At 42.3% G+C, this 12726-nt stretch overlaps 1 protein-coding gene across 1 annotated transcript; it reads right to left on the reverse strand.

Moving 5' to 3' along the window:
• Window positions 1-9860: 9860 nt before the first annotated feature.
• Window positions 9861-12217, reverse strand: LOC116420308 (homeobox protein CHOX-7-like). The gene is made up of 3 exons (XM_031944749.1): window positions 11849-12217; window positions 11142-11398; window positions 9861-10909 (listed from the first exon to the last, which is right to left on the reverse strand). Exons 1-3 carry the CDS (start codon window positions 11859-11861, stop codon window positions 10529-10531), a joined length of 651 nt encoding a protein of 216 aa, XP_031800609.1. The 5' UTR covers window positions 11862-12217; the 3' UTR covers window positions 9861-10528.
• Between the last annotated feature and the right edge of the window lie 509 nt (window positions 12218-12726).

Genomic DNA, 12726 nt, shown 5'->3' on the forward strand with positions numbered 1-12726 from the left:
GCTTTGTCTGAAATAATGATTGCAACCCCTGACTTTTTCCTTCAGCAAAAGCATAATATATTTCACTCCAGACCTTTATTTTAACTCTGTATATAACTTTCTGTTTTGAGTGTGTTTCTTGCAAACAACATATTGTTATGCTCTGTTTTCTAATCAATTCTGCTTTGGCTTCTTCCATTTTATGGGTGAATTCTGCCCACTCATATTCACATTTATGGTGACTAATTTTTTTTTATTCTCTTCCATCTTATTTTCTTATACTTTTCCTTCTTCTTATTTCTGATTCTCTCTTTAAGAATTTGTTGCTTTAAACTAACCTATTCCTTAATTCCTCTCCCTCTCATTCTCTCTCTTTTTCTTTTTTTTTTTTTTTTAATTATAGTAACTTTTTATTAACAGAATCCATGCCAGGGTAATTTTTTTTTTACAACATTATCCCTTGCACTCACTTCTGTTCCGATTTTTCCCTCCCACCCTCCACCCCCTCCCCTAGATGGCAAGCAGTCCTATATATGTTGAATATGTCCTAGTATATCCTAGATACAATGTATGTGTGCAGATCCAAACAGTTTTCTTGTTGCACAGGGAGAATTGGATTCAGAAGGTAGAAATAACCCGGGAAGAAAAACCAAAATACAAACAGTTTACATTCATTTCCCAGTGTTTTTTCTTTGGTGTAGCTCTTCTATCCATCATTGATAAATTGAAACTGAATTAGGTCTCTTTGTCAAAGAAATCCACTTCCATCAGATTACATCTTCATACAGTATCGTTGTTGATGTAGATAATGATCTCTTGGTTCTGCTCATTTCACTTAGCATCAGTTCATGTAATTTTCTCCAAGCTTCTCTGTATTCATCTTGCTGGTCATTTCTTACAGAACAATAATATTCCATAACATTCATATACCACAATTTACCCAACCATTCTCCAATGGATGGGCATCCACTCAGTTTCCAGCTTCTAGCCACTACAAACAGGGCTGCCACAAACATTTTGGCACATACTGGTCCCTTTCCCTTCTTTAAGTATCTCCTTAGGGGTAGAAGCCCAGTAGAAACACTGCTGGATCAAAGGGTATGCACAGTTTGATAACTTTTGGGGCATAATTCCAGATTGCTCTCCAGAATGGTTGGATTCGTTCACAGCTCCACCCACAATCCATCAGTGTCCCAGTTTTCCCGCATCCCCTCCAACATTCAGCATTATTTTTTCCCGTCATCTTAGCCAATCTGACAGGTGTGTAGTGGTATCTCAGAGTTGTCTTAATTTGCATTTCTCTGATTAATAATGATTTGGAACACTCTTTCATATGAGTGGTAATGATTTCAATTTCATCATCTGAAAATTGTCTGTTTATATCCTTTGCCCATTTATCAATTGGAGAATGGCTTGGTTTCTTATAAATTAGAGTCAGCTCATTTTGGAAATGAGGCCTTTATCAGAACCTTTAACTGTGAAGATGTTTTCCCAGTTTGTTGCTTCCCTTCTAATCTTGTTTACATTAGTTTTGTTTGTACAGAAGCTTTTTAATTTGATGTAATCAAAATTTTCTATTTTGTGATCAGTAATGGTCTCTAGTTCGTCTTTAGTCACAAATTTCTTCCTCTTCCACAAGTCTGAGAGATAAACTATCCTATGTGCCTCCAATTTGTTTATAATCTCGTTCTTTATGTCTAAATCATGGACCCATTTTGATCTTATCTTGGTATACGGTGTTAAGTGTGGGTCCATGCCTAATTTCTGCCATACTCATTTCCAGTTATCCCAGCAGTTTTTGTCAAATAATGAGTTCTTATCCCCAAAGTGAGGATCTTTGGGTTTGTCAAACACTAAATTGCTATAGTTGACATTCTGTCTTGTGAACCTAACCTGTTCCACTGATCCACTAATCTATTTCTTAGCCAATACCAAATGGTTTTGGTGACCACTGCTTTATAATATAGTTTTAGATCAGGTACAGCTAGGCCACCTTCGTTTGATTTTTTTTTTTCATTAATTCTTTTGAGATTCTTGACCTTTTATTATTCCATATGAATTTTGTTGTTATTTTTTCTAGATCATTAAAATATTTTCTTGGAAGTCTGATTGGTATAGCACTAAATAAATAGATTACTTTAGGGAGTATTGTCATCTTTATTATATTCGCTCGACCTATCCAGGAGCACTTGATATTTTTCCAATTGTTTAAGTCTGACTTTATTTGTGTGGAAAGTTTTTTGTCATTTAGCTCATATAATTCCTGACTTTCCTTTGGTAGATAGATTCCCACATATTTTATGCTGTCGACAGTTATTCTGAATGGAATTTCTCTTTGGATCTCTTGCTGTTGGATTTTGTGGGTGATGTATAAAAATGCTGAGGATTTATGGGGATTTATTTTATAACCTGCAACTTTGCTAAAGTTATGGATTATTTCTAATAGCTTTTTCGTAGAATCTCTAGGGTTCTCTAAGTATACCATCATATCATCTGCAAAGAGTGATAGTTTGGTTTCCTCACTGCCTCTTCTGATTCCTTTAATCTCTTTCTCGACTCTTATTGCCGTCTCTCCCTTTTTCTTAAGCTCTTTCCCCATTGAATGAAATGGATTTCTTTAACTATCTTTGTATTCTTATCTCTTTTGACAAGTTCTGATGAAAGTGAAGTTCAAATGTCATCTATTCCCCTCATCCCTTCTTTCTTGTTTGTATAGACCTACTAGTGAAGCCTAGTTATGACATCATTTACCCCTCCTTCCTCTCTCTCCAACAAGTGTAATCCTCTTCTTCTGCCATTCTATTCTTTTTCTAAGATAATCAAAATGGAACAGAAACACTCCCAGACCCACTGTTGAATTAAACTACCTCTGTAACTAAACTATAAACTAACTCTATGATGACAGAGTTCTGAGGGATCAAATGTGCCATCTCCCCATGTTAAAATGTAAACATTTTATCTATGTTTAGTTTGTTATGATTGTTTACTTAAGTTTGTCTTTTTTTGTTTCTCTTGATTCTACGTTTGCATTTCAAAGTTTCTGCTCAGCTCTGGTCTTTTATCAAGAAGCTTGGAAGTCTTCTATTTCATTAAAAATCCATTTCCCTCCCTGTAGGATCATACTTAGTTTTTGTGGGGTAAATTGTAATGGTTGTAAATCTCAACCTTTGGCTTTCTGTAATATCACAATCCCAAGATTTCTACTCCTTTATAGTAATGGCTGTTAAGTCATATGTGATCACTACAGTGATCCTCAGTACTTGAATTCTTTCTTAATGACTGCAATATTTCTTTCTTTGATCTGGAAGTTCTCGATTTTGACTACAATATTTCTGGGAGTCTTCATTTTGAGGTTTCTTTCAGGACGTAAATAGTGAATTCCTTGCGAACAGAGATATATTTCACTTAATGGGGAAATAAGAGGGAAAGGGGAGAATGGAGAAGAGGAATTAAAGAGAAAGTAGATTAAGGGAGAGATTAGTCCAAAATAAAACTAATTAACTACAGATGTACAAGATTGCTTTTATCTCTTTTTGCGATGGCAAAGATTTGGAAATTAAAAGAGTGCTCATCAATTAAGGGATGGCTGGACAAGTTACGGGATATGAATATGATTGGAAAAAAAGATATAAAACCTTACTTAAGAACAAAAACACTTCCCTAAAATTAGAACTGATTAAATAGAAGCTAATTACACTTAAGAAATATGAAAAACAAAGTCAAAAGATTGAAAAAATTACAAGAAAATGGAAGGTATTTTATAGCAAAAGCAACTGACCTAGAAAACAGATTGAGAGGAGATAATTTAAGAATCCCTGGACTACCTGAAAGGCATGATGAAAAAAAAAAGAACCTTCTTGAGCCGAGATAATGTTTTCTGTACGAATTTGGATGCTGTTATTTGGATCATATAAGTTCATTACAGATATTGATTTGTTGTCTGTGGTTCCTTTTAGCATAATGTAGTTTCTTCTTTATTCCTTGTTTCTCTTTCAAAAGTTTATTTTTGCTTTGTCTGATGGAATGATGGTAACTCTTATTTTTAGGATTCACTTGATTCATAGTAAAAAGAAAAAATTCCTCCTCTCAGTTTTATTTTGTGTATGTTTTTGTTTTTTTAATGTGTTCTTGTGAGCTTGTGGGGTTTTGTTTTCTCATCCAATCCATCACACTTCTTTGTTTTACTGTCTAATCCATTCAATTTTAAAGTTATGAGAGTTAGGTTTATATTTTTCCCCATTTGTCTCTAACATTGGAGTTTTTCAAGTTATTTTTCCCCTCTTTTACTGTAAACACACTAGTACGTTCCTTCAATTACTTTAATCTTTCTTAAAAGTGGTTCCATTCCCACTGACTCTCTTCCCCTTATCCCTGATCCCCTCTTCTCATTTGTTACCTCTTCCTCTTTATGGTTTTGTTCATTAGTTCATTTTTTCCTCCTGCTTTTCTCTGGTTTTTTCCTATCAAGTACATTCTTCTCCTTCCCTTCAGCTAGTCCTATTCATTAATTTTTACTTTCATTTTTGTGCCCTTTTCCAAAAAAGATTTCTTTCACTCTCTTCATTATCTACCTTCTCTTTTTATCTAGACCTTTATTCCCTGATTCATGACCCCTATAACCATCTGGTTTCTCTCTTTTTTTCTGTATTTTTCGTGCAATCAAAGCTTCCAAGGTATCAGTTCAAGGCTCTCGCCTCTAGGCATTTTCTGTCACTGTCTTGTAAGACTTACCCCATAAGATTCCCCTTTTCCATGTTTCCTAGTCCCAGAACAATGTCAATTATTGCAAGTGTCAGAAAGGACACTGTCCCATGATATGGATCCTTTCCCCTTCATCCCTGATTGTTCAGTCCACCACTGATCCATACCCTTTCCCTTTGACTTTTTTCCTACATTTGTCTGGAAATCTTCTCTCTATATCTGTGTTCTCCCATTCTTCCAGGTGCTACTTGCTCCCTGGATTTGCATCACCACCATCCCTAATGTAAGACATGTAGACTTTTCAAGCACCAGATCAGCCAGACTTTGTCTAATATAAGCTTCTCACCTCCCCTTACTGGCCATCTTTCTTCACCCATAGAAGCATTCATCAAAGGAACCTTCTCCCACCTCCAAAATAAGGCTTCCTTCCTCCTTGCCCTTTTCAACACCCCCCTTTCCTTCTCACTCCATTTCCTGTAGGCTCTTCTCTTTATGAAGTTACAAAAGTCACCTTCTTCTCATAATTAGCCCTTTATTTAACTCCAGCACATCACATATCCCTCTATCCCTCCCTGCTTTCTTCCCTGCCCCCCTTCACATAGCCTCCCATGTTGTAATCTAGTCCCACAAAAAAAAAAGCATGGATTCACCTGTAGGAAAGTTCTATCCATCACATCACCTATCTTCACTGTTACCTCCACCAGATTTTTCCCTTCTTTCCCGTCTCCTTGTATACATCTAGAAAGAAGTTTCTTAGTCTCTCTGCTGTCCTTACCTGTCATTCTTTATATTCTCCCTACATTTCTGTTGTGTGGAGTTTTCAAGAAGCAACCTTTTCATTTCTTTATTAAGCACCCATCTTTTATGGTGTATGGGTAGGTCAGGGTAGGTCCCCATGGATTCCTGAGCTCTATTACTCTCCAGAAGACATTATTCCATCCTCTCCTACATTTTCTAATGAGTGCAAAATAGTCTTGTTATTCAAATATCCTTTCCTTTGTATTTGAAAGTCTCTCTAGACTTCTCCAAGTCGAACTGTCAAATTTAATCATTATGTGCCTTGGACTTTGTAGGACGGAGAGGTTTTTTTTTGTTTGTTTGTTTTTTCTGAAGGCAATCTGAACTCTTTCCCTTGGAATTTGGGTTTTATGTTCAGTAGTTCCGGCCAATTTTCTTTCATTATCATATTACGGTTTTTTGTCCCGTCATGTTCCGCTGAATGACCTCTCATCATTAGGTTGTCTCTACATATCTTGTCTTTGAATTTAATACATTTTGCTTGTGAGCATATTTTTAAAATATTACTGAGGTTTCTCTCTCTTCCCCTAGATTGTTACTACCTTTTTTGTTCTCTCTCTTGTTTCTTTGGTAAGCCTTGCCATGGTGGATTCTGATTTTTCTATTCTGTTCATTATTTTTGTGGTACAGGACAGAGTCTATTCTCATAATTCTCATCTCTTTTTTGAATCACTCAGGAACAATTTATTGTGATTCCACATTCTTCTAAAAATTTACAGGCTCCTGCGTCGCACCGAGTGTTGGATTATTTTCCTTGTTTTGCAATATTTATTCATGGATGCCTGAATTTGTTTACTAAATCTGGAGGTCATATTTCTATTGTTACTGTTTTTCCTGTTGATTTATTTATATTCAAAGTCATTGAGTTTTTTCCTTCCTGAAATCTATGATACTTTTCTTTTCTTTTCTTCCTCCTTATTTTCCCTATCACTCATTTCTCCACTCCTTCTCCTCTAGTTATGGTTTCCCTTGGGACTGGATCACAAAGAAATCCCAAGACTGGACTTCTCAGCCTCTCCCCACTCTCGGCAATTCACAGCTCTTCACCCTATGTCTATTTCCCAATTGATTTTCTGGTGGTCAGAACTGGGCAATCTGGATGCTAGACTTTGCCCCTCAGGGTCGGTGGAGTGTTACACAGGTCAACACACACACACACACACACACACACACACATATATATGTGCCCCTACATACACACACACACACACACACACACACACACACACAGCATTCTGTCTTAGTGATCCATCCATTCCCACTGTTCCTCACTTCTCTGACCTGATATTGACAGTTCAGAGCCTGTTTCCCCTCCCCTTCCCCAGCAGCAGTTTTGAACTTTGCAGTGCTGGTACTTTCAGGTTGCAGCCCCTGGCAGGCTTTTGCTCCTGATCAGCTGTGGCTAAGCTAGTTGTCAAGGCCCAAGCAAACTTCTGCAGCCTGGAGCCAAGAGCTCCAGAGCACAGAAAAAGGAGGGGAGATAAGGGTACAGAGGTAAATTTTGTGGTAAGCCTGTATTGTGTCCTTGGATCTGCTAGTGCAGCCATGCTGCTAGCATGGGAGGTGAGCGAGGGTTGCTGAGTGAGCTCAGAGTCAGTAAGCACCCGTTCAAGTGTTTGGGCAGGTTTGGGGCCTTCTTTTGGATTCTTGGTATCCTAGGCAATGTGAACAGTTGAAGTTGTTTTATCTTTGGCTTATAATTTCTGTTTTGGAGAGGTGTGAGAAATGGGCATTAGAGAAAATGTTTAGCTCATCATGTTGCTGCTCACATCTCTCATTTGGTTTTAAAAATCATTTTTGCTCTTTTTTGGTAAGTTTTTCTAGATCTTTGTGGAGGAGAATTTAGTTGTTCTTATTTCTGTCATTCCACTGTCACCATTTTCAAAATGGGTTACTGAATTCTAGTCATTATAAATGTATGTCAATGATGTCAGTGTTCTAGAATGAATAAAATGATGACTTGTGAGTGTTGCAAAATAAAAATACTCATCATCAGGAGTTCCACCTAAAATCCCACTTTCGACAGGAAGCCTCACTCATTCTCTCATAATTCTCGTGTCTTCCCTCTGTCAGTTATTTCCTGTGTATTCTATAGATAGCTTTCTTTATATATATATATATATCTGTTGTACCTTCCATTAGGTTGGAAGCTCTTTGGGGGCAGGGACTATCTTTAGCCTTTTGTGTATCTCTAAACTTAGCACATTGCTTGACACATAGTAGGTTTATCATATGTAATATATATAATCATATGATAAATGGTCATTGATTGTTGGAAGCATTGGGCTGTCATGGCAGACATATTGGTCTTAGAGTAAAAAAGACCTGGGTCAAAATGCCAACCCTTCTGATTACTACCTGTGTGACAATAGGGAGGTCATTTTACCTTTCTAGGTCTCAGTTTCCTTATCTGTAAAATGAGGTGATTAGACTAGATGAGCTCTAAAACCTTTCTAAATCTAAATCCTCCAAACCTTCCAAAATTCTTTGGCTTTTTTGGGAATGCCTGTTGGGATGTCCTTCCCCCAAAGTGCTGCTCTCATGACTCATTGTACTGTGTCCATGGTTCTGGGTCTTAGAAGTCTGTGCAAGTAAAGCCTAGGAACCAGGGAAAAAATGAATTCAGAATGGAAAAGATGGGGATTAGCTAGGGAGGATCTAGAGGAGACTGGCCAGAAACAGTGAAGGACTTCAAAATGATCCTCCACAAGGCCTGGTTAAAGCGAAGCCTGAGGAAGCACCTAACAGCATCAACCACAGGGTCTGAGAGGCTAGCGTGGCCCTAGAGAAGCAAGGTCGGAGGTGGAAAAGTTGGCCAAAGTGGAATGGGCAGCCTAGGGATGCTAGACTCCTTCTCAATGAAGGCCGCGAAGCAGAAGCTTCTTGGCTGACCAGGAGATGCCTTTTCAGGTTTTGATTAAATTTGATGTTTGATTAAATAGAGGGGAAAAAGAGAGAGACATCCACAAAAGGGGGAAGGACGTGGGTAATGAGGCGGCAAAGAAGAAAACTGAAAAGATGTGGTCTGCTGGGTAGGAGGAGAACCACATAAGCAGAGAGAGGACAGATAGTACAGGAGAGAAAGCAGCCCAGGCCATCTGTCTATTGCTTTGTTGGGAAGTATTTCCCCAGTAGCAAATCTGAATGGCTTCTTCTCAACCTTCTCCTCCATCCGCCTTGCTCCTAGTTCAATTCACCTTTTACGTGAAAGCTCTCATCCCCTCCCGAAGCCTTCCCTTCTCCAGGTTAAGCATCTGCATTTCCTTCAACTGACCCAAGTTTGGCAGCAACGCTTGTTTGCCTGAACTCTTGCAGTGGCTGAGCCTAATTCTAATCCAGCCCCCCCTCAGCTGACAAGGTGATCTTCCTAAGAGTCTGACCTTGTCACCACCACCGTCTCGACTCAGGAAATTCCATGAATTCTCTATTGCTTTTAGGATCAAATATTGGTTTCTTTCTTTGGCCTCCTGAGACCTTCACAGCCTCCCTAGGCTTACCAAGTACATTACTCGCTTTCACATATTCTACCTTCCAGCCGAACTGGCCTCCTCACTGTTCCCAACATACACAACTCTATGGCCCATCTCCATGTCTTAGCAAAGGCCATCCCTCATGCTTCTTAACCCTGCCTCCTCACATCTGCTTCTTGGAATCCCTGACTTTCTTCAAAGCTCAGCTCAAGGGCCCTGGTTCTTGGGATCTGGAAACTTGTTTATTTGCTTTTTTCTTTTCCATTTCAATAAAATCCATTTTTTATTAAATAATTGTAAAAAAAAAAAAAAAGGACAGGTTTCAGAGGGATGTGAAAAAGACAAGTTCTTCAAGATCATGCTTTTCTGGCATCCTCTTTCATCGATTGCTTCCCTCAAATCTCCGAGAAGGGGAAAACTGAAATATCGCCAACAATGAGTCTTTTTAAAAAATCACAATGGACTTCCTTGCTGTGTGACCCTGGACAAGTCACTTAACCCCAATTGCTCCCGCAAAAATAAATAAATAAAAATGGAAAGGTGCTGAACCATCTTGAGTGCTGCCTGCCGTAGGAGATGTATTGGGACATGGTAGTCCCCCTCAAGCTGTATCTGGGGGACTTATATAACGTGCCCAGATAAGTGACGATCCAACCTGAGCCACAGTGGCCCCTCCGATCCCTGGCCTCCTGAGAGCTCAGCTGGCCGTAAAGCATCATTAGGAGGCAAACATCGTGTGCTCGGGCTATTCCTTTCCCCTCTGGTGTGACGGTTAACTTCAAGTTAAGCCAACAAGGATTTATCCTGCACTCTCAGAGGCCAGATCCCATGCTAAGGCACAACTAGTCCCAGCTCTCAAGAAGTTTACAATCGAACTTGCCCTGAATCAATTATCGAGAGAACAGTTGCTGCTAAGAGGTCAGGAGGACCAGGCGGAAGAGCTGAATCGACATTCTCTCCGTTTCTCCTTCCCCACCCCAAATCACTCTAATTCCAGGACGTCCCGCGCACTCCCCGGCCCAGACAATGGGAAACATGTGCATCGCTCTCGTTGCCTTTTTAATCCCCAGATCCCAGGACTGATTTATTCTGAGCCTGCAGCCACCAAATCTCCCCAGAATTAGTCACGGGAATTCTCCTCCAGCCACCCCTGCCCTATTCTGTACTTCTCACCTGTTGGGGCTCTTCTGACTGCCGAGTCAGCCAGCCATTCTATCGAGTTTTCAGCTCTTCTCATCTTGGGACGAGGACCCCGGGAAAACAGCTGCCAATTTCTCCATTCCTCAGGCCCATCCCCTCCCTCAGTCACCTCCTTGAATACTTTCCTTCCATCCCCAGCATGGGCTTCTGCAATTCTCTCTTTCCCTCCATGTGCCTGGCCCCCTCGGCCCTCCTCAGTCCCTTTGGTTCCAAAGTCACAAAAGCTCCTCCAACCTCATCCTTGTAAGGCTTTTATTTCTAAATCTGAATAGCTCTCTGGCTCTCTCCTTTTCCCCACCACCGCTATCGCTAGCCCCCCCATCCCATACACACATAAACATATATTCAGGGCCTCGTCGAGCTCCACGTTCTTATCCTCTTCAGTGCTTCTCAGGAACCCAGGGCAGGGAGTGCTGACAGGGAATCCGGGTCTCCAGGTTGTTCGCGGCTGGGGCATAGACTGGGGGTGGGGGTGGGAATTGGAGTGGAGGTGGGGGTAGGAATTGGAGTGGGGGTGGGGGTGGGAATTGGAGTGGCGGTGGCGATGGGTCTGGGAAGAGACTCTCCTTAGAAAACAGGTTGGGGTCATGGGGATGTGGAAATTGAGGCTCTCTGAGCTCAGAATTTGGGAAGAAATTGGGTTGGGCTATTTGGGGTTCAGGAAGGAAGCTGTTCAGGTTGTCAAAAGGCAACAGGTTCAGGTCCGGGAGCAGTGAACACTTCTGCTTCCTCTGCTTGGCCCGGCGATTCTGGAACCATATCTAGGATAAGAAAGATACTGTTCCCCTGCCCCCATGGTCCCAAAGGGTGAGCCTAAACCTCCAGTTATTGGGAACATCACCTTCAGGGTCCCAGAAAGTGAGAGCATGCCCTGCAGGGGCAGGACCCGATCTCCTTCCTTCCTTCCCTCCCTCCCAGGATTGACACAACCGAGGACCCTCCTCTCAAATTCAAGGGACTCCCTGGGAAAGGGAACTCTAGCAGGGCTGTCACCTGAACACGGATCTCATCGAGCCCTAGGTCTCGGGCCAGAGCCTCCCGAAACCAGACATCGGGGTACTGGTTTCCTTCAAAGACTTCCTCAAGCTTAACCAGTTGTCTGGAAGTAAACTTGGTCCGATGTCTCTTCAGCTTCCCGGCCGGGAGGGGAGCTGATCCTGGAGGGGTTTCCTCCCGGGAGGGAACATATCCCAGAGGGTTCAGGCCAAACACTTCCAGGGCCTGGCCGAAAAGTCCAGCACCCCCTGCTTCTGAGGGAAGAACAATTGAGGCCCCATCACACCCTGCTCAGCCCCACCCCAAGTCATTTCCAGCCCAAGTCAAATATAGCATGGCCCATGGCTCCCATGTACAGTTCAGACCCCCCTTTATGGCTCAGGTCAAATATCTAAGACATTGGGCCCATATACAACCCAGCCCCCCTGAGAAATCGCCTGATACACATAGCAGGCTCTTCAGAATTGGTTGTTTAAGTAGTAAATCCCAACCAGAGGAAATCCAGCCCTCTCCCGGTTCCTCTTGCCCCCTTCCTCAGACTCCTGAGAGTCTGGGGAAGCTGAGCTCATGGGAAACCTATGACCCCAGTCCCTGGAGCCTGGTTAAGCCCCTGACTAATTAGTCCAAGTCCTTGGGAGGAAGGAAGGGCCAGGGAAGAGTCACCATCCCCCCACCCCCCCAGGGACCCAGGAGTCCAGGCTCACCCATGGTAGACATCGAAGCTCTTGGGGCTGAAGGACTGGGCAAGGGGAAACAGACAGAAAGGGTCTTCTTTTCCTCCCCTGAGCTCTGGCCCAATCCCTGGAGGGCCAGGAGAGAGCAGAGATCAAAGCTCCTGTTGCTCCTCCCTCCACTTTTCACTTTCTGCTCCTATCTCTCTGTCTGTGTCTCTGCCTTCTCTCTTGCCTGCTCTGTTGACCTTGATCTCTGTGTCTCTCTTTTCAGCTTTCTGTCACGGTGGCTCTCTGTGATCCTGTCTAACCCTCCCCAGTTGTTTTCTGGCTCTCTCTATGCGTGTGTTTGTATGTTTGGGTGTGTGTGTGTGTGTGCATGTGTGTTTGTGTGCGTGTGCCTAGAACTCTCTCTCTCTCTCTCTCTCTCTCTCTCTCTCTCTCTGGATCTCTCCGTCTGCCTCTCTTTCCACCTCTGCCTCAATCCTGTCTTTATGTCCACCTGCAAATGTCTGAGTCCAGGGATGGGGCTTGGGGGAGAAGGTGGAGTGGAAAGGGGGGAGAAGCAACCTCCCTCCTCCTGTCTCCCCGAGGGCCAACAGCCACTCCCCGAGCTTCCTCCAGGATTGGGGACTGAGATGGGCAGGGCAGGGCTGGGAGGGGCAAACCTATGGAGACTGTCACGAAACTTGGTTTCCCTATTCCATCTGGACTTCTGTCTCTTCTCTTTCCTTCTTCAGCTATCTTTCCAAATCTCCAAATGTCTCTAAATCAGCGTCTCCATTCTGTGTCTCCCTCTTTCCGTCTCTCCTCATCCAGGTATGGAACTAGAGCCAGCCCCTGGGCCATGAGCTCAGAGTTGATGTGTCTCTGTGAATTGTGTCACTACCAGTCCCAGCAGGGGTGCCGAG

Source organism: Sarcophilus harrisii, chromosome X, assembly GCF_902635505.1.
Source record: "Sarcophilus harrisii chromosome X, mSarHar1.11, whole genome shotgun sequence".
Taxonomy (NCBI): domain Eukaryota; kingdom Metazoa; phylum Chordata; class Mammalia; order Dasyuromorphia; family Dasyuridae; genus Sarcophilus; species Sarcophilus harrisii.

Coding starts and splice junctions, on each gene's coding strand:
- LOC116420308 (XM_031944749.1), bottom strand. Junction 10,910..11,141: donor TCGATGAGATCCGTGTTCAG/GTGACAGCCCTG, acceptor TTCTTATCCTAG/ATATGGTTCCAGAATCGCCG.